This window comes from Phasianus colchicus, chromosome 4 (assembly GCF_987193195.1).
Source record: "Phasianus colchicus chromosome 4, bPhaCol1.hap1.1, whole genome shotgun sequence".
NCBI lineage: Eukaryota > Metazoa > Chordata > Aves > Galliformes > Phasianidae > Phasianus > Phasianus colchicus.
In genome coordinates this window covers 20,157,205-20,184,925 of record NC_143439.1, presented here as the reverse complement: position 1 = coordinate 20,184,925, position 27,721 = coordinate 20,157,205, and the positions used below count along the sequence as shown (strand labels likewise).

Sequence of the window (27,721 nt, the reverse complement as noted above, 5' to 3'; positions counted from 1 at the left end):
GTTATTCTAAATTCCTTTAAAAGAGGAAATTGTGCATTCCTACACGTAGATTTCAATTAAAATGAGGGAACTACAATAATAGAATTTTTTGAGTGATTATGAAAAGTATTTAAAATGATTTTTTCTTATGTTTGATAGTAACTATTTTAATTGGGTCATCAAAGTAATGATCACTTAAAATTTTTCTTTAATGTGTGTATTTTCCCAGAGATAAACATGTTCTTGGAGATGGGATGAAAAGTTCAGGAGAAAAAACAGTCAAGAGATTAAATAGGTCCTATTTATAGTGGTACAAACATGCTGTTTAAATTAGCCTAATAAGCATTTTTTAGGGTTTCCCTTGGTAATTCCATCTAGTAATCAGTGGCCTTCATCTGCTGGCTTATTGCACTGCACTCTGCTGAAGTCCTATTGTCTTTGGTATTCCATTTGAAAATATTTTCCTTTGATCCAACTTCAGGCTGGAGTTGGGACTTAAAGTAACTTTCTGCTTTTAATATTGTTCACTACATTCTGATCCCAGTTCTACAATAAGTTGATTATTTGCATTATGAACTTCAGGAATCTTGTCTTTCTACTTCTACATGTAAATATAAACATATCTGTCCTTTGACCAGAATGAAAGTTGTGTTAAGCAGTTCTTTTTCTTGTACTCAGAAAGTATGTCAATAGTTGGACTAGCTGAAAACTGGTAAAAACAGCATCAGCCAACATAATTTAAAAAACAAACCAACTGCAAGTGTTATGATGAAGGAAAACCCTGGTGCTAGAAAGAATGAAAAGGAATGATGTCATTGTGTCTTAGAAATCCATACTGCTTAGTGTATGGCTCAAATTTCAGCAAAGATGACTGTCAAATGTGTAAAACTGCTGGGAGCATCGTTTCTTGATGCAGAATTGCTGTTTCTACAGAAAAGCTCAACAGTATGCCAAATGGAGTAAGACTCAGATGTCATGTATCTTTGAAGGTTCCTTAAACATTAGTTAGTCTATTTGTACTCTTTGCAGGTATCTACTTTCATGAAGCCAGAAATAAAGCTGATCTTAAAGAAGGAACTTGAAGGATCCCTTTTTTTTTTTTTTTTGTTTGCTTTGCATGCTTTGTCATCAATTTAATTGTTAAAAAGCTTTAAAAATCAGCTCTTAAATACTGGGTTCAGAGAAAAAAGAGAGTCTTTCCTAGCTTAATGATGATCTTTTTTCATCATCTGTGGATCTGAGGAAATACTTCAGTCTTCAACTATTTTCTGGGCAAAGCATTACAGATAGCCTGCTCTCAAGAATCTAAAGAACTAATTTTATTCTCAACACAGAAAAGGTGATGATTCAAAATAATAGGAGAAAGGAATTGAAAATAATGAAGGGAGGTTATTACTTCCTTTGTTTAAACAGATTGGAGAGCATGATATTATTAAAGATAAAGAAAGTAGAAGTGAATAGAATGTAGTTGAAATAGACCTGATCAAATGTTTCTTTAGAAGAAAAAGTCAGGGAACGTATGATCAGCTTTCAAAACGCTCCAAGAGTTTGGATATCTGTCATTAAGTTCACAGATTTAAACGAGGGAGTAATCTATAACTATGCATATTCTCAACATAGCTTAAAAAGCTGGTGAGATTATTTGGATATCTAAATGAGAAAAACATTTGAAGTTATGATATTCAGAAGTGCTGTCACTTCTGAAATTTCACAAAGAATAAATGAATATAGAAAAGGTTAGGTGACTTTGGCATTGTTTATTACTCCGAACTTGCCATAAAAGCCAAATGTTGCCTGTGTAGAACTTGTACTGTGTAACAGATTCAAATTTGATTCCAAAGAAATTGATAGAAAAAGAAACTAAAATTAGAATGTGAGAAACTAAAACAAGAAAGCCTTGGTTCAGGATTGTTCTAAGCATATGTCTGTGCAGAGCCTAGAAAGCCTGTTTTGCATCTACATTTGCTAGGCCATATCTGTATCATTTCTGCAGATTCTAAGGCGCTTCTTTAAAAATACAGTTCAAGCCAACTATGTGTTTCTGCATTGTTTTTGTTTCAGCTATTTTTTTTAACCCCAGGTATAATTTTCTGTGAAGGTTCTGTTGTAAAATATTTATTCCTCTTTCTAAAGAAGAGGAAAAAATGTTAAAATGAGCTGTTAGAACACTTCAAAGAAAGAAGCTGGTTCTTCTCTTTGTTAGTGGATTTTTACTGGGGAAGGTATGTCTGTCACCTTTCCAAAAATAATTTATTAATCATCAGGAAACATGCATCATAGAAGCAGATCACCTGGCAACACCCTGTTGTTTGACAATTACTTTGGCTTGCTTAAATGATTTGTTTAGATGTAAGAATGTACATCTCAAATTTCTATAAAATGTGATAGATTACTGAACTTGCATAGCATGAAGTATAAGTGGGGGGAAAAAAAACCTTCCCTCAAAACTCATTTAATACCAAGCCAGAAGTATCTGTGCTCATCAACCTTCTAAAATTGCCGTAAAAGAGAAAAGCTGTTGGTTGTCAACAGATACTGAGCTTCTTTGAACCAAAGGGGAAATTTGGATTGAAAACCATTGATAACTTTGTCTGCTATCCTCACATTTTAATAAACAGTAAACTGTTTATATTGGACATTTCTGCTGTTGTTCACCATTATGCAGACACACCATGGGGACTGCAGTTGCTATCACAGCTTATGGTTTTGTGGATTTTACAACTGGAAGTACCCCCTTAAAACTTCTGAACATTCCCTTATAGATGCTTTGTATTCACAAATAGAGATTTTTATTGTATTGTAAGAAAGAAGCATTTTTTTTCCTGGAAATGCAGGGTAATTCTTGCAGTATGGAGATGCTTGTTCTGGCTTCATACCTTTTAGGTTTGGTTTACTCAAGAAGTGATAGCATCCATCTAAAACAGATCCACTAAAATAATGTCAAAATAATCTCACTCTCATACCAGAAATACTCATTTATTTTACAAGGGCTGCTCTGAAATGAATGCCTCCTGTTTTATTATACTAGCCCACAATGTAATAGGTGGTAATTGGTGACATGGTGGCATGGCAGTAGGGGCTGAACCTTTCCACCAGTATTCCATTACGTTTTGTTGCTGTGTGACAGATGGCAGCGAAGGGGCACTCTGACAAAATGGTGTTTGATATGGAAGTGTATATGAAGTGTAATTGAATTTCTCCATACAGGAAAAAATGGCATCCACTAAAATCCATTAATGTTTGCTGAACATCTCTAAAGATCAAACAGTGGATGTGAGCGCTGTGAGGCGGTGGGTGGTGCGTTTCAGCTGTGGTTACAGTGGGTCACCTCCACAGATGCAGACTTTTGATGTGTGCACTTAAGACTTGTTAACTTTACATACACCAAGCAATCCCTGCAGTACACAGGTTTTGTGTGTCTGATGTTGCTGTTCCTCTGGATTTTTTAATTATTAGTCTTAGCGATGATGGTGTGGACCCTGAGCTTGAATGTTCTGAGTAGTTAATATTCTTGTCTTCCTGGCAAATGTGTTAGTTGATTTCTTTAATTAGAATAATAATAAGCAATGGTTAATTATCTTTTATCAATGTGATGACTACCTGTCTGAGAAATTTTAACCTAGTTTTACCTTGTACATAAAGGAAGCCATTGTAAGGAGAAAGTGATACTTAGGTAACTTAACTTTTGTACAAGTTATTCAGCTTTTCAAGACATGCAGATAACATCAAACAATATCCTTTATTTTCCATTTTGCTAGTGGAAAATAGTGATTTTTTTAGTATCTTAACTTATAATGATGCAAAGCATTCTCACAATTACCAGAAATATATGTGTGCGTATGTATGCGTGTAAAGCAGAAGCACTACTGAGGCATACTTTAAGACCTGGCTTGACCTGACCAACTGTTGACGGTAGCTCTAATTTGAGCAGGAGCTTGTAGCAGCAGATCTGAAAGAGCTCTTCCAAAAATCCTTTGCCGTGATGATTTGTAATGCTTTTTTCTTTATTATATTCTATACTGCTCTTGAAGTACTCTGCTATTTTCTCTCATTATTGTAATCATATGTTTTACTAAGGCAGATGTTTCAGTGAACCTGCCTTCCGGCACTTTGAGAGATGTTTTCTTTTTAAATTTTTGAAGGCAGATGTGTCCTTAGCTTGGGTCGTTGGTTAGTTCACTAAAGTTTCATTTGATTACTTTCTGCTGGAAAAGAGTTCATAACTTTTTTCATTTCTGTTGGCTTCAATACTGAAGTATTTATGGAAATTTAACAAGCTGTTTGAATGACTTCAGTCCATGCTATCCATTTTTTTTTTTCTTTTCTTAACAATGTTTGTCTCATTTTGTTCAAGTATAATAAAGTAATCAAAATACATCAGAAGACAGAGGAAAGAAAAACACTGATGTCTTTACTTCTGCAAAGAACGCAATGTTGACAACAGAGAGTGGGAAGATACTATCATAGATTTCCTTCTCTAAATTATTTAATATGGAGTTTCCATGCTGGAGATAAGTTCATGGATGACCTTACTGTTTACTTACAAGGCCTTAAATACGGTGATAGTTTAGATGTCGTATCTGTTTACTGTACAAAGTTAAGCTGAGAGTACTGTTGTTTTTCCAGCAGCCAGCTGGTCAGTTGCTATTAAGGGCCAAATGAGTCATGTCTTTGTTTCCTAAGGCTCTTTAAATGTAAGGCCTAGGGGATTCTAGTAGACTACTGTGCTGGTGCCCACTGTTTCATTAACTTTTTTTCCGTTTAAATTATGCATTCTGTTTCAAAGGTGGTTGAAGGGATTTATGCATTATTCCCAGCTATTTGCTTTCATAAGCTAGAAAGAATAATACAGAAGGCCACCCTGCAAAAAGCAGCTTACTGCACAAGTAAAAGGAGGTTTTTTGTTATTAGAATCATTGGTTGGACAGGAAATGCCTACTGCAAATATTCTTTGCCTTGGAAGCTTAAGTTGTGCTGCTACTTAAGGATTTTAGGAAAGTGAATTAACCTGTGACAATCCTTGCAAGCTGGAGTTACATTTATTCCTTAATATCCATAGGGAAAAACTATTTTTGTTCCTTTTTCAATGACATTATATTTGTATTACAGGACTGTGTACCTGTTTAGCTTTTCAGTGGTGTGTCTTTACAGTGATTTTACTTTGGATCTCACAGTTGGTCATCTGAAGTTAATTTTTTTTTTCTATCTCTAGGCAGCTAAAGATGGCTTGAATTGATAGACCCAAGTTGTCTCTGTTTAACTGGCGTTTTGCATGTGCTCTGTGCTAATGTTTGCACTATACAGTGTAAGGCACTTTTTCTGTCTTATTAGAGACATTTTTTCCTTGTGGTTTGTCCTTCAAAAATTAGGATGTGCTGAATTTTATTTTCTTCTTTTAAATTTGATGCAAAATGTTACTGTCTGCGTGTTTCATGTTGTCACCAACGAACTGCTGTTGTTTAGCCAAGCAGTCTGGATTTGCATAATTGTAGAGATGCAATACAGAGCTCCTCAAAAGGAGAGCCAACAGTTCTGAAGTAATGTGCTGATTCTGATCCAGAGTACCACTAAAATATCAAAAGATTAACAGTGTTTTGCTGTACTGTGCTACTTGCAAAATTGCACTGCTGGCATTTAGTGACAGTAATTATGTCTAAGGGACTGGCATCTCTATCTGCTTTTGGCTTATTCATTTGTGCTCATCATATGAGAAGGCAGGAAAAGACTGGAAAGAGAAGTTCAAATTGTAATGCTGATGGTCAATATTTACAGACTGGTAACCTGGCTAAAGCAGATACTGCTGTTAGACATCAGATATTCCAAATGCGCTTACCCAAATCCGATGATCCACTTAATAAGTGTGTAAAAAGCATACTAGTTAGCTAGGTAGTCAAAGGATTTAATTGAGTTTATTGTCTAACCTGAAGTTCACTTAGTTTTTTCCCCAAAACTTGGCTAAGAAAAATGAATTTAAAAATAAAAGTGACAGATGGAAAGAAAATTGTTGAGTGGTCAAACAGTTAATATTTCTGAATTAAAACCTTATGATGGAGTATTCTCATTCCTATATTTCCTATGAACTCTTGAATGTTTTTTTTAGCCCTTTTAACTAACATAAACCACATGAATACCAGAGGCATTCATTTTATGCAGTAAAATGGATTGAATTTAGTAAAATCTTCATAAATTCCGGGTTTATATAGGATCAAACTTCAAGTGCCATGATAATTACAGTGTAGATAAGACAATACAGAAATACACATATGACCTTTCCTCACGTAACTAAAATGGCTTTGTTTAAGATGCAGATCCAGTCATCTTGAAATGATGTGGTTACTTGTTTATTAAAATGTCAATGAATTAGAAGTTGGTTGTCAAACCCTTTGCAGCCTAGGAAGTTCCTTTTCATCAGGATAAGTGTTTTGGAGGGATTCCTGCAGACATTAACCTTTGTACAGTAAACAGACATGATGTGTGAAGTTGAGCTGAAAGTAATGCTTTTTGTTCAACAGCCGTCTGCTCAGAAGCGCTTGCTGCATAGAGGCCAAATGAATCATGTCTGTTTCCTAAACCAGTTTTTTCCTGTTTCTGATTTATTAATGCAGGCTCTCTCTTAATGACAGGCAAACCAGAGAAAAGAGTGTTCCAGATACTTAATTATTTTTTTTTGTTTTGCTTATTTAGAAATTGCACTGGTAATTGGTGAGACAATGCATATCAGAACTTGTGATTCATTACTCCTTAAATGGCACAATCATTTTGTCCTTACTTTTTCTTTCTTGATCTGTTTGAGATATTGAACATAAGGAGCTCAGAAAGGGAAATCCAGTGTCTTCCTGCCTGTCTTATGGATAGGCTGCTCCTTAACACACAAGAGTTGGTTCCCTGGAGGCAAGGTCCTCTGCTTAACAGTTGTGAGGGTGAGTGGCAGGTGGGGGCTTCTGTCCTTTGTTCTCACCTCAACTAGGCTGTTTCTGGGTCCTGCTGGGGAAGGAGATCTCCTGTTTCTACAGAGGCAGCCTCTCTTAGCCCCTAGTGAGCACTGAATTCAGTAGGAATTAGCCATCCCTCTTTCTCAGCAAGACAGTAGCTGTCAATCAGGATATTAAGCTTACAAGAGATAATGAAACAAGAATAAAATAGTATCTTTATTAGACAGTGATGATTTAATATGAAGAAATTTTGCAGAAAAGGAGCAGCTCCATCTCATAAGCCTGGATGTTGCTGGTATTTGATATGATATTGTATATAGGTAAAACAGCACTCCTTTTGAGTTTAGGGACCTTTTTCCACTCTTAAGGACAGCAGAGATTGTTTTTCCCTTTTCTTTGTTCTCCCCTGAAAGATGAAGGCTTGTATTGATATATTTTCCTCCTTGTCACATTTCTTAAGCAAATACTTTGCTGTAAGGAATAAGTGAGTGTAGACACAAGGAGTGGAAAGTAAAGGCAAAAGGGCTGACTGCTGAGGGGCAGTAAGATAATGGAAAAGGAAAAGGAGCACGAGAGGAGATGCAGTGATGGCAGGAGAACTGTGTCACTGAGAGGTGTTGCTGGTATTGCAGGTGAATTTAAGATACTTGAGAAGGTGAAAGGTTAAGGAAACAAAAGTTTAGAAAAACTGGTAAGGGGAAACCATTTCCTGAGAGTGACACTCATACAATGGAAAAAGGGAAAAAGTGGAATTCTAAGTATGAAAAGAGCAAATGGAACAAACTCAAGGGGTGTAGTTAGTTCTAATAACTGAATGTTAAATGCTGCATGTAAAATGCATAGAATTGACACACAGATAATTGTTTCACTGTTTATTCCTGTTACTGTTAGTTTATATTTTAATCATCAAAACATTTGACTTCAGCTTCAGATTTTGCTGCTGTCAAGCTTAACATTGGATAGCTTTGTAACTTCTGCTGCATGAAAGTAAGGTCTTAAAATAAAGCAACAAAGTGACCAAAAAACATCAGCAAAGTGTCTTTTAATCTACTGTTTGCACTCAGAGGGGCAGTAGCTGGGTAATCTGCTTGCTTCCTAATGTTGCTGCCATTTCTGTTAGTGGCAACTCAAGGTGAGAGCAGTTTATACAAAACTGTGGGAAGCTGCTATTGTGTAAATCACCTCTGGCTTTCCCCAGAAGCAGATGTTAAGTTATGGGTTGTACAAATTCACAGGTTAGTACCTAAGTGGCTACTCCTTGTACTAACCTCCTCATGTACTAACCATGCTGCTTTTCATATTACTGAAGGCAGCGATCTGCTGTTAACTTATTAACAGAGCTAACAAGGTGATTGATAATTTCAAAGCGTAATATTTTCTTAATATTTCCAGACAGATGATACCAAATTCTTGAATGTTTTTTTCCTTGAGTGAAAAATTACACAGCATTGTTTCTATAGACTCGTGAGATGTTAGTCTACACTTAAGCACAGGGAAAGAAAAATTGGAATATATTCGTTATTAAGTTAACTAAACAGAGTGGATTCACCTGAGTTGGAAGGAAAGCATGCGGATTATAAATTGCTAAGTAGTGTATAATTACTGCACATGTTTTGTATCCTTAAAGATGCATTTCACCATTAAGTATGAGAATCTTAGAAGCATACCTTCTAGCAAATGCATCCTTTTTGCAAGATTGGTAACTCCTGCAATGCAGAATGTTCAGCCAGTGGTTGATTTTGAAAAAGGAATGAACAGTTGAGTGTGCTGCTTGTAAAAGATTGGCAACTTTTTCTTACTATAAGTTGCTTTTCACCACAGGCTTTGAATTTTCTCCTTAAAAGGAAGAAATAATTAAGGGTTTAAGAAAGAGGCTGAACAACTGAAAAGCTAGGCAATTTTCAGTGTTACTTTTGATTATTTTATCACAGACTTGTAACATTTTCTTGCTTTGAGTAAAGAATTGAAGTGCATTTTAATGTGAACATCTTCTAGCTATGAAGCATGATATTTCAAATATTTTCCTTTTTATTTTTAAACAAAAATTAGCATATCTAAAGTATATGTGTACTTTTTTCACTTTTGGTTGTTTCTATTTGCTTGAACATCTTCCTGTAGTTTGGATCTCTCTTTAAAAGTTTTTTTTTTTTTTCATAGAACATAAGCTGATTAAAAACTAATACTGTTTTTCATATAAAAAGAAGAAAGTGCTGTGGAGGGATTAAGATTATATTAGAACTATTGTTAAGTATAAAAGAGTGTGCTCAATTTAGAGTAACCACTTTGTGGATTATGTGGTTTGTTAATTTTTACAGTCGTTGTTGTAAGTCCTACAAAACTTAGGCAAATGAGAAGGGAGATGGGCGTAGTCTTGATATGAAATGTGCAACCCAGGATCACTTAGTTTCCTTCTAACCATACTTTCATAGATGTAAATTTGAAATTCTTACGAATCCATCTGCCATCTTGTTTGCTCTGACATCCACTCTGAGCAAGGTATCTAGCAATCCTACTGCCTGTACCTGATCTTAGACCCATCACCTATGGGGTTAGATGGGACCTCACAACCTTACCTGGTTGTGTAATCCAACAAGGTCGGTTTTGGCACAGATGAAATGAAGGTAGGGGAGAAAGATGAAGGAGAAAAGAGAGAAGAGCGTAGGAGAAGCACCCCAAGGAGGAAAGAAAGTAAAGAGAAAAAGAAGTAGAGGAAGGGTAAATGTCATTTCATCTTTTCTCACAGTTCTGTAATGGCACAGTGTTTGGCATCTTTCTCAAAATCCCTTGATTGTATAATATTGTCTACTTTCACTTTAGAATTATAATTCCATGGCCCCTGGGATTCTGGAAAAAATTAGCTTTAAAATGTGAATCTCAAGGCTTCCAAATGAGTAAATGGATGAATGGAGCATATAGTCAGCTGGCTTAAATGTGCAGAAGCTCACAGTTTTAAAACTAACCTTGTTTTTTGGAAGAGGGGCTGATATGTAATTTTTCAAAACCATGCTTTTGGCAATACTATGACATGGAAAAAATCAGAGGTAAGCACAGTTCTAACAAATAGATACTCATTAATTTGAGTACATCTAAAGGCTTCAAAATAGTTCAGAAAGTGTAAATCATGAATTAGGTATTTTGAAGACAATGTTAACTATTTGTGTCTGGGTTGCTTTTTGGTGAAGATTCGGAATGTAAATTTTACTTTACAAATTGGTTAAAAAACCAAAACAAAACACAAAGAAAAAACCCACGTGGAACAATCTAAGCTTTTATAAGTAGAACATAGTTGTATTCACTCAGAGGCAGCCCAACATTAATTTTCATTTCTTTTTAAGGGCTGATCTTTTTTTTTTAAAAAAAGGTGACATTCTCATGATGTTTAACTTCTAATATAAAAAGGGAAGCAGGCTAAATTCCTGCTTAAATTGTCAAAGGTCAGTTTTCATATCTGTCTGACCTTTTTAGACTACACTAAGATAGCGTATGTGAGATAAAGCTATATTTTTATGCCCAAAATGATAAAACCATTTTGCAAAGCTTGCCTTAATAAAGAACAGATTGGTGAGTAAGACAGGAGGAAGGGACTCCCATCTAAAAACCAATAGAATGTTCTTGTGGAGTTCAGTTGCCTTTCCTGTTCTTTTTTTGTTATTGCCCTATAATTTAAACATTATATAAACTATGCTCTTTTGCATTCTGTTCTCGTACTTCCTTGACTGGAGCTAAAATGTCACCACATTTGATCATAAAAGCCTTTAAATAGTGGAAAAATGGTAAATACTTTGTGACTGTAATTTCTGGCCTTGTATATTGACTGAAAGCTCATTCTATACGTTCTCCAGGACAGTATATTGCCTTTATTGGTGCTGTTTGACTTTGGGGTTTTTTTTTTTTTTGCTTGTCTAGTTGTTTAAGTCTGTTTTCTTTCATTCTTTCTTTTTTTTTTTTTACAGTGAATACTAAGGCCCTTATTTTACTCCTATGCACATTAGTAAGTTCTTGAATCCTGATAGTTCTTCTAAACTTGCCAGGAACATTCAAGTGTGAGGTACGGTTCTTGCAGGATGAAGGCTGGTGTGTTCTAAACTGCACTGCACGTATCGGCTATGTCTTCCTAGCAGTGGCAAGACTCCCTGCAATGAATGCTGGCTTTTGTCAGTCCATCTGTTAGCCTCATCTTTATCAGGGGTGAACACAAGAAAAAGACAGCTTTCTTCAAAATTGTATTATTGTTGTGATGCTAAGCTAAGCATGTTGTGTTGGAATAGCTAAGACATAAATTAACAATGGAAGTATCTGGTGATCTGATAGGAAAAGGTGAATGGACAGCATGCTGAGGCTATTCAATAGTAGTTGTTTTCCTTTACTAAAGATTGCTGCTTTTAGGAATGCATGAAGCTGTAGAATTAGCAGATGTACCTATTACATCTTTTAAGAAGTGTCAGCATGTCCTGTTACCTACAAGTAAAGGCATTGCAGCTCTTAAGGGGTGTTTCCAAACTTCACAGATCCAGAATATGTTCTGATAAACATCCATTCAGGGGACAAAAGAAAAAAAAACCCTTCCTGATAACTGACTGCTGATTCCTTCTGTGGATAATAACCCACTCCAGGTAGTGGGATATCTTTCTATCTGCTTGAAACAGGCATATTGTAGAATGAGCTATTTTAGAAAAACCTTAGAAGTAAAAATAGAGGAAAATGAGGTTTTCCTCCATTGCAACCTGATCTGTAAAACATTGTTTTCCCTGGACCATTTAGTTCATGGTTTATTTTTCCAAGAGTTAATGGAGAGAGAGTTGAAAAATGAAGGTGAGTTATGGAAAATGGTAACAAAAGGGCTGGTTGTCAGTGAATATTGCTTGTTCTTATTATTTACTCACTCTGTTATTATCATGCATGTGATTTAAAAAACAAACAAAAAAAACCTCCTAGGATGTTCCCTGATAGTATTAATGCATTAAAATTCTGGTACAGAAGTAAGGAAATGAGCAATTGGAGCAAGATTTTTCAGCTGTGGTTTGTTTGTTTTTAATTTTTATTATTTGGCCCTACTCAGTTACTTCTGAAATTAAATCAGTGGGAAAACTGTTTTGAGAGGAAATCAAGTTCAGCCAATGCAGGAAGTCCATGCTGAAACAGCACGAGACACTGGAATACTTCTAGTGTACATTAACTTATGTCCACATTATATTTTCTTAAAATAAAATACATATATCTAATGTGTGGTAAGAGAGGCCAGAATAACAATTTCCAAATGTTTCCATTTGGAAGAATAAATGAGTCTATACTAACCACAAGCTACCTGACTGAGCACATGGTTTAGTCTTGAAATAACTAAGATGATTGAAATATGGTAGGAGGCACTGGAATGGCCTGCCCAGGGAAGTGGTGGAGTTGCCGTCCCTGGCAGTGTCAAGAGGCATCTGGATGAGGAGCTACAAGATACGATTTAGTACTTGTGGTAGCAGTGGTAATGGGAGGACAGCTAGACTAGTTGATCTTGTAGGTCCTTTCTGACCTTGTGATTCTATGATTCTATGGTAGAATGAGCTCCTGTATCTCTGGCAATTAAAAAAGTAGTGATAACTTATCTTGAGTCATCTACGTAGAGGAGTTAAGAAGCAGGTGATTGCTCATCATGAATGCTATGAAACTTATACTTTACTAACATGTTATATTGGAAGTTTTACAACAAGAATTTTTACAACTCAGCTACAAGATCCTTTTTGACTGTACAGTGGTATTCTTTTAGCTCCAGAATTAGAGAAAAGGATGGCTTATGTTATGCATTGGTGATTAAAAAAAATAATAAATTGTATCTCCCCAAATAGTAGTAGAGACAAAGGAGCTTGGTTTTGTTGCTTCATTGGTGGGGCTGTTACCATTTCAGAAGTCAGTTCAGTTCCCATCAATTTGTATAACTGCATCTTTTTGCTGCACCTGGTGGAGATGTCTCTTGAAACAGTGTGTTTAGTTCTCCCAGTAGTCTCTGGAGATCACTGCACCCTCAGTCTTTATATCAAATTATGATTTGGTTAGATTTCCTGCAGAATAAAAAAGAATGTATTTTATCCATCTGCAAGCTTCATTTTGCATATACCTTAGGAATAAGGTCTTGGAAAGCCAATAAGATAAGAAAAATGAAGTGGAAAAAAATGTATTAAGATTACCTGTTGTTTTGTCTTCAATAAAACACCACTCCCAGCATAACTTTGTGATGCTTCAAGAATAAGGATGTTTTCTCTCTTTTTCCTGATGATTATTTTTCCTGGCCTTCTGAAATGTGAATTTGATTCTTAAGCCTTCGTGCACTTCTGGAAATAGGAAAACCAAGAAAAATATCCTCATTATAATGCAAATGATCATTAAATACCCATTTTGAAATTCTGTGAAGCTGCTCTGAGTTAAATGTTTCTATTTACTTTTCAGCAAGAGTGATTTGGAAAATTCACCTATTGTGGAAATTAATTTTGTTGGATTATTGAAGGGAACTGATGTGGTGGAAAACAAAAACAGTGGGACTTTTTCTTTGAGAATACGTCTGTTTTCTTTGTTACAGTCAAGTTATTGTCTTTGCTAATTATATTTCTTGCAAGATTTGACAGTTCTTTTTAATAAGGTGTTCTTATTTCTGGCTAGTAAGGATGTTCGTTTGTAAATGTTAGCTGAGCTGGGATTCATCATCAAACATCGTCATGTTTGAATTCAGCTTTTTCTAGGAGTTGTATGGAAATCACTTTTTGGGTGTATTAACATGACAAATATAGTACATAAGAAGTAAAATAAATAAATAAATTAAAACAAGAGTGATGAGAGAGCCCAGCAAGCTCCCTCAAACCAGACAAGCAAACAACCCTCTTGCCCCCCAAACTGAACCAAAAATAATGTAGCAGGAGATACCCTTCACCTTGATGGTGATATGAGGCGATATGGGAACTGAGTATAAAGAAACATTTAGGATATGCTGAATTGTCAAAAGAAACCACCAGAAGAAAAATAGCCTTGGTTTCAGAAAATCTTTTTTGGATTAGCATTAAAAATTATGTCTCTCATGGCTTTTGCTTGATAGTTGCTGAGCCTTTTGGTGGAATTAAGATCAAGTCTCCTTAATCAATATAGCAGCACGTCTGCTCTATCCTCATCTCAGTGAGAAGCAGCCTTTCATCTTATCATTTGGTTAGCTGAGGATTGTGGGAAACCTAATTAAAGATAACATGCTAAAACAGAAGTATGTATAAAATAATAGAAAGTACGCATTGTGTGCTTGTGTCCTTATTTTGGTAGCTGCTTGCTACATTGCACTGAGCTCAAGATGAAGTAAGGATAGGGCCTTACAGGTTGTGTTTGGATTTTGCTGCAGGAAACTTTAATGACTTTTCAAGTTTTACTTAGGAAATTCTGAAGTATCACTTGAGGACTGATGGATTATATGAACTTGAGCACTGACAAAAGATGACACAGAAATAGAGGGGTATTTGCTGGCTGAAAAATTACATTTCTGTGTGCAAGAATGCAAAAGCTGTAAGTGCCATGGAGAGTTTAAAGTCCTGCTTGACAAGGACTGAATTAGCAGCAATGTTAGATTTACGAATTCAAATTAAATATTTTCATTCCAACCATTCATCAGAAATGAAAATAAATCTTTCTAAGACTGTCTGGCAATATGTCAACGGAGTTCTTGTGACAGGAACAAGGCACTTCTTAATGGTTTCTCAGTGTATTGTAGGAAAAGGTCACGTTCTTCAAGGTTTTACCTTGTCAGGATGAACTATCAAGGTACCATATCTCATTATTCTTGAAAACAGTGATTAGCATTATTTATCATGACAAGAGTTGAGAAATGCACTGTGAGATGTAGTATTTTTAGACATAGAAGCTGTAGTTGAATTTAATGTCTATTTTCTGTAGCGAAGGACGAGTGCACACTATGCTAACATTCCCTACAGGCTATGTCATGGCTCGCTCACTTTCTGTAATTCTAGCTACTATACAATGAATACAGAGGTAGACAAAAGACCTATTGATTTGAGCTTGGTTTTCTCTCTTTTAAGGGAGTGTGTGCTGCATGTTTTCTGCACAGTAAGGATTAAACCTTGTTGGTAACTGTGAAGAGTTGCATTTTAGAGAGTTTTTAAAGGCTATCAATAGACATTTTTGAAAGTATTTTATATTAACTTACCAATAAGCTGGTTGTCTAACTGAAGATTAAATAGTGGATCTGTTGCTGATGAAACCTGTTAGCTTTTGTTTTGATTTTAGTGACTAGGATCTATTTGCTGAATGCACACAATGAGAATTCGGTGGGTTTTTTGGTAGATATACTTGATACTGATAAATCTCAGACATGTCAGGAAAACCTTAGGGTTGGGGGATAAAAACAGAGAATTTGTATAAGGCAAATAAGGGCATTTTTGTGCAGGGATTTGTGTGCTGTTTGGTGCTTGGCAGGTGTGGTCTGTTTTTCAATCTGGCGCAAGAAAACAGAACAGTTGTGCTAATGTGTGCTGGGAGGTGGGGACTAATAACAAAATTGTTTGCCTGGTCACTCTCAAAATTAAGAAGATTTAAAGTTGAAAGCAGGTATAAGACCACAATACAAAAGATGCTAGAGAAAAATGTGGTTACAAAGAACCCCATTAAATGAATTGCAGAGATAACTTGAGTTCAGAGTTGAATTCTGAAGGCTTTCCACCAAGTAGATTTGCATTTTTATATCATAAATGAGCTTTAAGTACTTGCATTACTTGTTTTTACCAAATAGAAAGAAAGAAAATTTGTGAACGTTGAACTTAGCAGTGTGTAGTAAATACTTAAGACAATGCTTGTGAGAACAAATGCTTGTTAAAATCACTTCAATGTATATGAAGGGAGAAGAGGGAATGCTAGCTGGCCCTAAATGCAGAGCTGTCATAGCAGTGCTGCTATCAGTGCCCTCAAAGGGCTGTTGGGACAGCTCAGATTTACCAAACTGAGGTGCAGTGGCACCTCCTGCTGCCGTGTGTTTGTAGTCAAACAGAAGTATTCTGTGCAGAGAACTTCTTGTGGGTTTCTAAGGAAGCTGGAGGATGTGTTGGGAAGTCTGGGCTCGTTTGTCTGCTTGTTAGCTTATCAGGTGAAAGAATTCAAATAATCCAGTTTCTTGTTGCCTTCATATAAAGAATTTGATCAGTACTTTTGGTTTTGGGGCAGCAACTATTTTTAATAAGTACTCTATGAGATGGAATTGAAATTGAAACAAAGACCATAAGATCTGTTGATTGATGAAAATAAACCCAAGTAATAGCCTATGCTATCAAGATAGAAGTCCTCGTTAAATGTGCTCTCTATCACAGTTATGTTTCATGTATGTGAGATACAGAAGACAAATATAAATTCATTTTTTTTATTCTTTCCATTGTTGTAGGTTGTTTTAGCAATAGGGATCAATGTATTAGCTAAGAACCAATGTATTACCATTTACTGCATATGCCTGACAATAGCTACTTTTAAAAATTAAATCCATTGAGATTGTGTGTGCATGTATGTGCAAACACACATATATGTGCACACAGAGTGTGGTTTTTTAGGTATAGCGTTTTGTGTGGGTATTTAATATCATAATACCTGCCTGTAATAAATGATAGGTTCAACCACACAAACTGAATTTCTTGCTTAGGTATGCTAACAGCCCTTGATGTTGCGCATGCTGAAATGCTGCTGCTTCCACTGGATTCATTTAAAACTGGAGGTGTTTCCAGAAGAGATGTGAAAATTGGAGGCAGGCGTAGTTCATGTAGGAGTTTGGCATATGAGGACATACAACTTACAATATAGTTGGTAATAAAGATTTTCCAAGCTTTTGCTATCAAACAAAAGAAATGGTTCGTTAAAATGTTATTATTTTGCATAATGTGGTAAAGGTTTCATATCCACATTCCTTGCATACCTTCTTGTCAAACATTCCTGTTGTGTTTTCTAGACTCATCGTTATAGCATAATTTGAAATGTAATGATGGTTTTGATGATGTAAAATGTACTATTTTATGATGACAAAAGAGAAGGATGTAATATTTTCTAATAGATGTTGGAGGTTGTATCTACTCTCTTAATATCCATTAAGCAATGGTATACATTTTAGTATCACAATGCAGTAATTACTTAAGTACAACCTTTTAAAACAAGGTGCATAAGGATACTGTATGCATTTGTTTTGGCAGCAACTACTGTTAATAGGTTTGAACCTTGTTTCTCATTAATTTGCAGGTTTGGTTATTATCAGGCTAAAGCTTATTCTCACATGTTCTTAAGGATACATCAACAGCGACAACTGTGAGGTTTTGTGAAGGCAGAGGGAAAGCTCTATGGAATATTTATAAGCTTAGCTGAAAGTGGATTTGGATGCCCAGGTGTTGTAGACATTTTTTAGTTTCAGCCATAAATTTCAGATATCCTGTGCTTTGCTGTTACCCATCTAAAGTAACCTATGCTCATCACTGTTCAGATATTTTCTGTTATTCTCAGGAAAGATGTCTAGAGATCGAGCTCTGAGGAAACAGCAGCAGTTGAATAACTTGGTAGCAGCAGTGAAAAAGCTTGCTAAGCCTGGAGATGTGATTGTGGATTTCTGCAGTGGAGGGGTAAGGTATATTTTCTCACGTGTTGCAATTTCTTTTGGTTTTCATCTTTGCAGTTGTACGTGGATGCTGCTGCAAAAGTGCAAGTACATATATTGAAATTTTAACTGCTTTTGGGTGTTCTGTCAGTTGTTAGGGGATACTTAGCATGAAATGATGCACCAACATTGAAAAGTGACTCAAAAATTTTACTGTTTGTTCTTGTTTTCACAGGGTCATGTTGGAATTGTTCTTGCTCACATGATGCCATCATGTCAGGTAAGTTCTAAATAAAAAGTACAGATGCTATGAGCTTTTGTTCTTTAATAATCATGTTTAAAAAGATATGCAGCTAGGGAGAATAATCTTGAAGACAAAACTTACTTTTTAGGAAGGCTTATGCACTATGAATATTTAATTAGTACCTGTATTTATCACATTGTATTAGTAGGGAGTGGCATAGATGTCATTGCCGAAAAGGGAAGCTTAGAAGTTCCTCTTCAGAAAAAGAATAAGAGAAAAACAAACAAACAAAAAAACTAAATGTACTTCAGAGTACAAATATGTAACTGAATGTGCATTGAAAGAGCAAAGTAACTAACTACAGTGTATGGATGATATTATTGCTTTCTAGCAAAGCCCCTAAGCTTGTGTTGTAAAGTTTGTATAGAAATGAAGCCCTTGTAATGAGAGGAATGTCTGGTAGTGCCTCTGCACCCCTTTTTTTTTTTTAATCTCAAGTAAGAAAGCGTAAGTGTGATATGATAGCACTGTTGCCATTAGAAATCTTACGGAAGTTACTGTTTCACTTCTGTACTTGTATACATGTACTATGCTCAGTCTGCAGTGAATTCTGCCCAATCAAGGAAGTGATTGAAGTTGGTTTTTCTTGGCTTTCTTCTTCTTGAAACTTTTTGTCTTTGTAGTGTTGTGTTGTAGAAATGAGGGCAAAAAGAAAAAACGAGATTTTTTTTTTTCCAACACAGAACGCTGAATTGGTGATGATTTCACTCTCTTCTCCAACTCTCTCATGGTTGGGGAAATCACTGTGTGGGATGAAATTCAATGAAAGGAGCAAGAGCTGGTTTGTTCTTTAGCTGTGTTGCTAGGTGTGCTTCTGAGCATGGCTTGGACAGGACATGCATTTACAGACTATGGCTGTGCACCAGCAGAAGAGATCCTCCAGGAAGGAGGTGAACTCCTCAGAGAACTCAAGGTTTCACTCACACCTCTCGCTGAGTTGGCTGGTAGCAAGCAGCCTTATGAAATGACATAAAGTACAAAAACAGTTACTTATATTACATGTGCTTGTTTTTTTCTTCTGTCTCATCCAGTTACTTTGTCTTGCCTTAAAAAAAAAAAAAAAAAAAAAAGTTTTTAGGGTATTTTAACCCTTCAGGGAAAACCTTCTGAGTTTAAAGATTTTTCACTGCCGTTGGAGAGCGAAAGAAAATTGTTTGGAAACATTTGCCTTAGAGGTCATGATCTGTCATTGATGTGTACATACCAAATTCTTTTCACTGATTAGGAGGAAAGTGGTTCTTCAGTTTCAGAACAAACATGATGCCAAAGTCAAGAAGCCAGTAGTAGAGCTGAGCCATCCAGTCTTGCTGATGTGACCCAGACTTGCATCAAACATAACTTTGCAAAAAAAAAATCTTTACAGCAGAAATTTGAAACATGCAAATTCCTAGTGTAATTGCAAGTATGTGAGGTGCGTGCCTGTGAAAAGGAAGTTCTAGTTGGAGGGAAAATATAAAAATATTTGCTAACTGAATGATATTGGTAGATCTTTGCCTTTCATTTTTATGTCACCTGCTAGCATTCTGTAAATCTTATAAGTAGAGGAGTTTTCTCAACTAAACAACAAAGTTTTGTGCATGTTAGTAATGTTGCTCTTTGATTATTCAGTATTATTTTGTCTTACTGTGTCGTATGTGTGAAATCTAGGTGGTGCTCATAGAAAATAAGGAGTTGTCTCTGATGCGTGCTAAAGACAGAAGTGATGATCTAGGTTTAAACAACATTTCATTTATTCAAGCGAATTTGGACTATTTTAATGGCACTTTTAACATTGGGGTAAGTGTTTTTAGCTTTTCAACTTCAGAACATTAATTTCAATGTCTGATTAATTGTTCTTAAAACAATTACAGTATTTGAGACAAGAAAATTTTGTATTCATGCAAACAATTATTTCTGATGCTGTGAGAAGAATCCTTGTTATTTTAACCTATGTTAGGGTTTGTATTTATTATCTGTTGCAAACCGACATCACTGCATCACTTTGGTCATTATATGAGTGAAGAAGGAAGAGTCTGCTCCAATCAAATACAAAAATGAGTGCTGCCTGAACGTGTTGAAAAATAGCATGGTACATTTTTGGTTTAATCACGTGATTTTGAAGTAAGCAGCTTGCTGATGAGATAATCTGGAGAGAGTTTTGAAGGCAGAAAGAAAAGACTGTTCATGGTCAAAATAAGCGTGGGAATGGTAAAGTGAGATCTGAAATGTAGAAATGAGACAGTAAAAACAAAAACTCAGGATTGCACAATGCAAAGCTGATAAGAAACTTTGTAGAGAAATGCCAACAAATTGGAGAGCTGGGTAATCACCAATTGGATGAAGTTCAACAGGGGCAAATGCCAAATTCTACACCTGGAGCAAGGCAGCCCTGGCTGCGCGTGCAGACTGAGGGACAAGTGGCTGGAGAGCAACCCTATGGAAAGGGACCTAGAGGGGGTTCTGGCTGATGGCAAGTTGAATGTGAGTCAGCAGTGTGTATGGGTGGCCTAAAAGGCAAGCAGTATCCTGGAATGCATCAGGCTTGGTTCTGCCACTGAGTGAGGAAAGGAATTGTCCTGCTCTGCTCTCACTTAGAGCACTGGGTGCAGATTTGGGCACCACAGTGTAAGAAAAAGACATCAAGCTATCAATAAGTGTCCAAAGAAGGGCTATGGAAATGGTGAAGGTTCTAGAGGACAAGATGCATGAGGACCAGCAAGGAGCGGAGGCCTCATGGCAGCTGCAGCTTCTCACAGGGAGCAGAGACGCAATGCTGATCTCTGCTTTCTGGTGGCAGTGACAGATCCTGAAGGAATGGCATGGAGCTGTGTCAGGTCAAGTCAGGTTGGGTGTTAGGAAAAGGTTCTTCACCAGAGGGTGGTGGGCATGCAACAGGCTCTCCAGGGCAATCAGCATGGCACCCAGCTGCTGGAATTCAAGGAGCATCTGGACACCGCTTTTAGACAGAGGGCTTGGGTTTTTGGGTAGTCCTGTGTGGAACCAGGAGTTGGACTTGGTAGTCTTTCCCTAGTCTCTTCCACCTCAGGATATTTTGAGTCTAACTATCATAACAGGGAGAATGTTACACTAATGATCTATGTGGCTATTCTTTGTGAAGCATATACTTGAGCTGTGTTCATAAATGTAGAATAATATCTCAGTTTTTTTGAGACTCAGTTTTTTGAGTACTGCTGTTGCTGTCAGTGGGTGATATTTTGACTCTCAGTGACTGTAAATAAGCAGGCCAAAACAGGACTTTGTTCTCCATTTGCCATTCAGAGAGACCTAGACAGGCTGAGCAATGGGCCCAGGTGATCTTCATGAGGCTCAACAAAACCAAGTGCAATGTTTGTATCTGAGTTGTGGCAACTGCTGCTATCAATACAAGCTGGGAAGTGTAAGGATAAAGCACTGCCCTGCTAAAAAGGACTTGGAGGTACTGGTGAACAGCAGCTGGACGTGAGCCAGCAGTGTACCCTCACAGCGCAGAAAGCCAACTGTATCCTGGGTTGCCTCAACAGAAGTGTGGCCAGCATGTCAGGGAGGTGATCCTGCCTCTGTGTGCTGTGTGACCTCACCTGGAGCACTGTGTCTAGATTGGGGTTGGAGGGTCCTCATACAAGAGAGTTGTGGACCTGTTGGAGTGTGTCCAGAGGAGGGCCACACAAATGACCCAAGGGATGGAACGCCTGCCTGTGAGGACAAACTGAGAGCTGGGGCTGTGCAGCCTGGAGAAGAGAAGGCTCCAGGGAGACCCGAGAGGTGGCCTTTCAGTATCTAAAGGGGAGCTGTAAAAAGGAAGGGGACAGGCTCTTTAGCAGAAGCTGTTGTGACAGAACAAGGGGAAATGGTTTCACACTGAAAGAGAGGAGATTTAGACTGGACACAAGGAAGAAATGTTTTATGCTAAAGGCAGTGAGACATTGGCACAGGTTGCCCAGAGAGGCAGTGAATGCCCCATCCCTGGAGATGCCAAGGTCAGGCTGGAGGAACTCAGGGACACCTACAGCTCTATCAGGTGCTCAGTTTATTGCAGGGCAGTTGGATGACATGGCCTTTAAGAATCCCTTTCAACTCAAAAGATTCTATGATTTTATGATTTGAATACTGATTCAAAGTGTCTGTGTTACACCCAGAAAGTAAATTCCTCCCCAGAATTCTGCTGCGCTTGTGAAGCGTAAGGCATAATGTTGTAAAGATTCCTCTCTTATGGTCTTGTTTTCTGTTAATGGAATATGAACTTTTACAGCAAGTTCCCATCTTTGGATGCAAGTCTGATTGTTCCTTAAACTGTCCGTCCAAGGGGTTTCTTCGGCTACATCTTAAAATGTTTAATACTGAAGTTTTATGGCACATACATTCTCCAGATCTGTTTAACTATTTGTTTGGTCAAGAAAATGAAGAATAGTGCAGGAGAAGGGGGAAAACAAATTATTTTAGCACAGTCTTTCCAACTGCAGTTTTCCAATTGTCTAGCTTTATTTTCTGTGTTATATTGTTGTTTAGATCTCATTTAATAAATCAGAGATCTGTTTAAAAAAAAATAAATCAGAATCTTACAAATAATTTAGTGATTGGTAAGTGTGAAACGTATAATAGATTGTCAGTGAAGTTTGCATCCAGTTTTGTGGCCATGGAAGTTTTAGATCTTTTTTTTGCTCTTTTTTAAGGTTAATACTAAGTTAAACATCTGTGTGAAGTTTTTATTTAATAAAAGGATGTTATATTCTCTCTCAAATCTTGTGACAAGTTTAAATACTTAAATAGACGTCAGCAGAAAATCACTCAAATTCTTCATTTCCAGGCTCGTGATTTCAGTGTACTTAGCTTGATTCTCTTGATTCTGTAAGTTCTTTGACAAACAAAGCTGCAACTTTCTCTTTTTGGAGACCTGAATCAATCTAAGCTACGGAATTGGTTTGTCTCATATGATTCATTCTTCTGGATGTGTTCACATTTTCTTTGCAGCTGTATGTAAGGAAGGAGCTGACTGCTTTCTTAGCAGTAGCCCAAATGGTTGATGGTATGTTGGAAGTTGAATTATGTGAAGTTTAGCTACCTTTGAATCATTGTCATAAATGCTGGTCTGTTACAAAAATAACAGTGTAATAATGCATAGATGTGTACAAAGTTTGACAAGGTATCATTCCTAAACTGGTCTTCTGAGACTTGTAAAGGAGACCTCTCATTGCACAATTTCACTCCTGTAAGTGACATAGTACAGCATGAGTATGAGACTGGACATGACAAGAAACTTGTGGATTATAGTAAACAAAATTTAAAGACATGGAAAAAATGAACTTGATGGAAATCTTAATCTTGCTGCTTCTGCTATTAATTTAAAATGTGTGTACATGTATCTTTAGATACTATAAAATGAAGAACTGCATTATTTGGCTATTTTCTTAAGTGTTATGTGTGAGGAGCTCAAAAGCAGGTTTAGAAGGATTTATCAAGAAATTCCCTTTTCCTCTATTGGAACATCAGAGAATAAATGCAGGTCAGTGGTCTCACACTGAGATAATTGTTCTCTTCAGGAGCCACTTCGTATTCCTTTCTCCACAAATGTACGAATCTGTGAACAAAATGCATTATCTGCATTTGTCTGCGTTCTCTTTGTTTCAGGTGGCATTTTTGTTATGTAGGATATCCTAAAAGAAACTGCCTTGATTTTTATTTGTGATTTTTTACTTCAGTAAGTTGATTCTGAGGAACCCGAAGAAGAAACCAATTGGCTTTATGTCCGTTTAGGTTCAGCAAAACTACTGGTTTCATGGTTGTTATTTATTTAACCAACACAGGTTTAAGGTCTCCTTCCCAAACATGCAAGCAAAGCAGAGGTCTTTGGAGAAATGTAAAAGTAACTATTCCATGATATTCTAATAGCTGCAATATTAAAAGTTGTTCTGATCTTAAACCAGTTTTATTTTTGTTGTTAAATTCATAAAAACAGAAAAAATAATTGAAGTTACTACATTTATTAATTTGAAAGTTCTTGAGACAAGAGTATTTGTTACCATCTGTATGCAGTTATAGTTCAGCTCACGATTAATGGTCTGCTCAGCTTGGCTTACATCAAGCAGCCGGCAAACAAAAAAGTCTTTGTTATAATCCACATCTGAGAGAGAAGTTTTTATCTTCCAGTTGCTGTACCTTGAAAAACAGCTTTGAACCTTGAAATGTGAGCTTTGCAGTTTTAAACGTTTTTCCTAAATTTACAGAGAAATAAAAGCATAGAAAACAATGCAGCTTTACAAATCTGAATCACTGTATAAAGTAGCAGGCAGAATTTTCAATTAAGGGAATGGCAGACTGTTTCCTCCAGAGCTGAGAGACCATAGAAGCAGGTCAAGTGAGGCCCGTTGTTGATTTTTGTCTGATGTTTGGGATTGGCTGGTATCTAATAAGGTTCAAATGGGAATGAGATTTTTTTTTGGTATTTCTAAACCCTTTTTGCTTGAACAAAAATTTTTTACTAATCTCTATAGTAGTTTCTTTTAGTATTTTTCTGGAACTCTGTTTTCCTTTGATTTGATATGGCAGTGCAGTGTACCCATGCATGCATTTATTTTATGACTGTTTCTGGAACCTTTGTTTACTGTTGGTGACTCCTTTGTGAAATGCAGTTGGCCATAAAGGTTCCTCTGCATAAACAGGAAAGAGAGAAATGAAAAGCCAAGAAATGAAGTATCGGGCCTCGGCCTTTGGCTTAACAGTTTTCATTGCTAAATACTCTTCAGATGTTAAGTAACTCAATCAAAAATATGTAACAGGATTGTATGTAGAATATTGCTGTAAAGAATTTGCTTATTCCTGTTTTCTTTTGTGTGTGTGTGTGGTTTTTTTTTGTTGTTGTTTTCAACATTGTAGGTGGCTCTACATGCGTGTGGTGTGGCAACAGACATGGTGATTGAACACTGCATCAAGGCTCGAGCAGCCTTTGTCATCTCCCCTTGTTGTTATGGCTTCATTCAGAACACTGTGAAGTTTAAATATCCAAGAAGGTAAACTAGGGGTAACAAGATAAACTTTAAAATACCGATTTAAATTTACAAAAGGAAATGCAAAAGGATTGTAAAATTAGTCAATCATTGTAGATGTCCAGGCTAAATTGTTCTCAGTTACAATGCAGCTAACTTCACTTTCTACTTGCAAATTCATCCCTGAAAGGGAGATTACCCCTAAAGGGTAATTTCTGGGTTATTTTTCTGGATTTATCTATTCATTGAAGTTCACAAAGGCTTTACACTATCAACATAGTAGACGGAGTTTGTAGAAATCGCTGTAATATGCAGACCTCTTACCTTGAAATCACTACATTAATAGAAAGCTCATGAAAAGAACTGTAAGAAGGGGAATTGACGTTTTAATGCTGGATAAAGATGTAAGCAGTCAGTTTAAATAAATGAATCTGCTTTATGCTGCAGTTTATTGCTTGTGAAACTGTTATGATTTATTCCCATGTAGATCAGCTCTCCTGATTTTTTTTTTTTTAAATTTGTTTTTTTAGATCATGTTTTTAATACTTTTTCAGTGAACTGTGTAGCTGTTCTGTTCTCCAAATTAGCCATGTTGGAGATGTTTATGTATCTTAGGCTTAAGAATTTTAATACCTTTCGTTGATACAAATAGAATATAGAATTCAGGCAAAAAGTAGCTAAGATAAGATACTAACTGCTTTCCACGTAGAACTAGGTTGGGGAGAAGATTATTTTATTTTATTTCCTGAAGCTGAGCTTTGCCTTTTATGTGTCCAAGATGGATCAGACTTAATCATACTAGGAATTACAGCATTGTCTCAGATACGTATTTGCTACAATAAGGAGCTGAAACACACTGTATTAAAAGGGATCAGAAAATCTAAAATAATGCAAAATATTTTTCATATTTTTTTCCAGTATTCAAGTGTGTTGTCACAGAAGTGTTTGGAGAGTAAATGCTTTAAAATTTGATTAACTCTGCATTTAACAGTACTTTCTTGCTCAATTTCCCATGTCTTCAGATGTGTCCCTTTTGTTTTCTCCACTGACAAAGTACAAAAAAGCAGCATTCTTAAGGAGGGGGCAATAAAATTTTAGGCTTTCTGAAGTTAACGCATAATGCAACTCTTCCATTGGCGTGTTAAACAGCAGCTTTTGACAGGTTCTGGTTTTAGGTCATGAAGACCAGAAATGCACACTGTTAGGAATCTTTTGTTTCTATAGGTGTTGCAAGATGGTAAATAGTTGGCATTTTGGCTTTGCTAAAATTATGAATCTTGACAGTGTTAGCCAGTGTAAGAAATGATGTGGTTCATAACATATCAAACCTTCCTTGAGCTATATTTTAGAGCTTACTTTTGAAAAATGAGGGGGAGAAAAAAGATTATAAAACATACCAGACTGCCCATATTACTACATGGCTCATATTGTCTGTGTGGGCCTTTTTTCCCCCACTCAGTTCCATTTTAGAAACTTATTTTAGTGATACACAGAAAATATATGCATGTCTAGAGCTTGTATACCTGTATAATATCTAGTATGTGAAACTGTGGAAAACCTAGTAAACATTTGTTAGCATTTTTAATGGTTTAAATGGAGGGTTTCTATGAATAATTCAATAGAAGAGAAAAAAACATCAAATGTGCTTTTTCTTTATTTGTAATTGAAGTGTCTTCATGTATAGTTTCTTTGAATGTCTTTTGGTTTGCCACAGATAGTGCTGTTCTGTTAAAATGTGGTCTGGTATGTAAGGATTGCTTTTATATTCCAGCTTGACGTTTTAAGATCTTAATTGAATTAGTCTCTTTCTTTTTCCAGTCATCAGTTCAAGGAAATTTTATCCTACAAGGTATGTAAAATAAACAGCTGTGTGTTGTGGACGGAGGGTGTGTTGTGCCATTCCTTACACTTAACTGGGTCTTATCGAATGAAATATGAGTATTTATCTTTTAATGGAGAAGGAATGCATGTGTTATGTAGTAGTGCAGATGTCACTGCATTGCCTTCTCTCTGCCATACATTTAAGTTTCTTTTCATAAATTTAAATATTATTTTTCAGAAAAGGTCTTTTTATTTTCATCATAAGATGTAGAAGAGTCATTCCTAAGCCAATCCTAAGATATCTCCTTCAACACGTATCAGTTAAAAGTTACCATATAGCAGTTTACTTATCTAATCTTACATACTAACATAGAAACTTGCAATTGCTTTTAGTTACAATTGTTACTTATATAGATACCATTTTCTGGTAAAATCATATTTCTCCCTCTATTTTATGTCTAGAAGATCTCGTACAATGAGCGGGAAAAGATAATTCTCTTCATCAAGAATTTTGTGCAACACTGTTCTAAAAACTTTATTCAAAATTATTTTAGATTCAAATGTGTTTTGATCCTGGAGAGACAAGGTCTATGCGGATGAGGTTTGAGAGAAAAGTGGGAGAAAGAAGTAATAAAGCATTCAGGTCTGACAAAATGAAGATAACAGGGGAGTAAAATAGGACAAGACAGTGCAGTAGTCAGGAGATGACTGGAACAGATTCATTAAGCATTGTCCAGTGTGTTTAAACTAAGTGATGAACAACCAGGAAAGCGAAGGTCAAATGCACTTAATGTGGTATGGAAAGAGAATATTTCTATTCAAGAGAAGCAAGATTCTATAGAAACTTTATTAACACTGGTTTATCACATCCTAGGCTAAGTCTCAGTGTTTAGAAAAGCCAGTGAATTTTTGAGATGCAGAATAGTCTTCTATTACAAAAATATGTTTGGAAGATGCTATTTTTAATCTCCAAATGTGCTTTAGGACACTGAGCATACTGAAGAATGCTGTATATAGCAGGAAGATTATCTTTTTTGATCCTGCAGTGAGGACATTTGAAAAAGAAAAATTAAAAACTTCAGCCAACTTACACAGGGAGGTTCAGTTACTACAGTCTTTGTGACAGTCTGAT

General features: G+C 36.3%; 1 protein-coding gene across 5 annotated transcripts in view; it reads left to right on the top strand.

Annotated features, from left to right (window-relative positions):
- Positions 1–27,721, top strand: part of GSTCD (glutathione S-transferase C-terminal domain containing) — a 72,892-nt gene that overhangs the window by 29,830 nt on the left and 15,341 nt on the right. For all 5 annotated transcript variants that reach the window (XM_090138859.1, XM_031607548.2, XM_090138862.1 and 2 more), the window contains exons 6-10: positions 17,415–17,530; positions 17,741–17,785; positions 19,457–19,585; positions 24,659–24,792; positions 26,587–26,617. In XM_090138859.1, the coding sequence (XP_089994985.1) occupies positions 17,415–17,530; positions 17,741–17,785; positions 19,457–19,585; positions 24,659–24,792; positions 26,587–26,617 (455 nt within the window). The remainder of the gene's footprint in view (positions 1–17,414; positions 17,531–17,740; positions 17,786–19,456; positions 19,586–24,658; positions 24,793–26,586; positions 26,618–27,721) is intronic.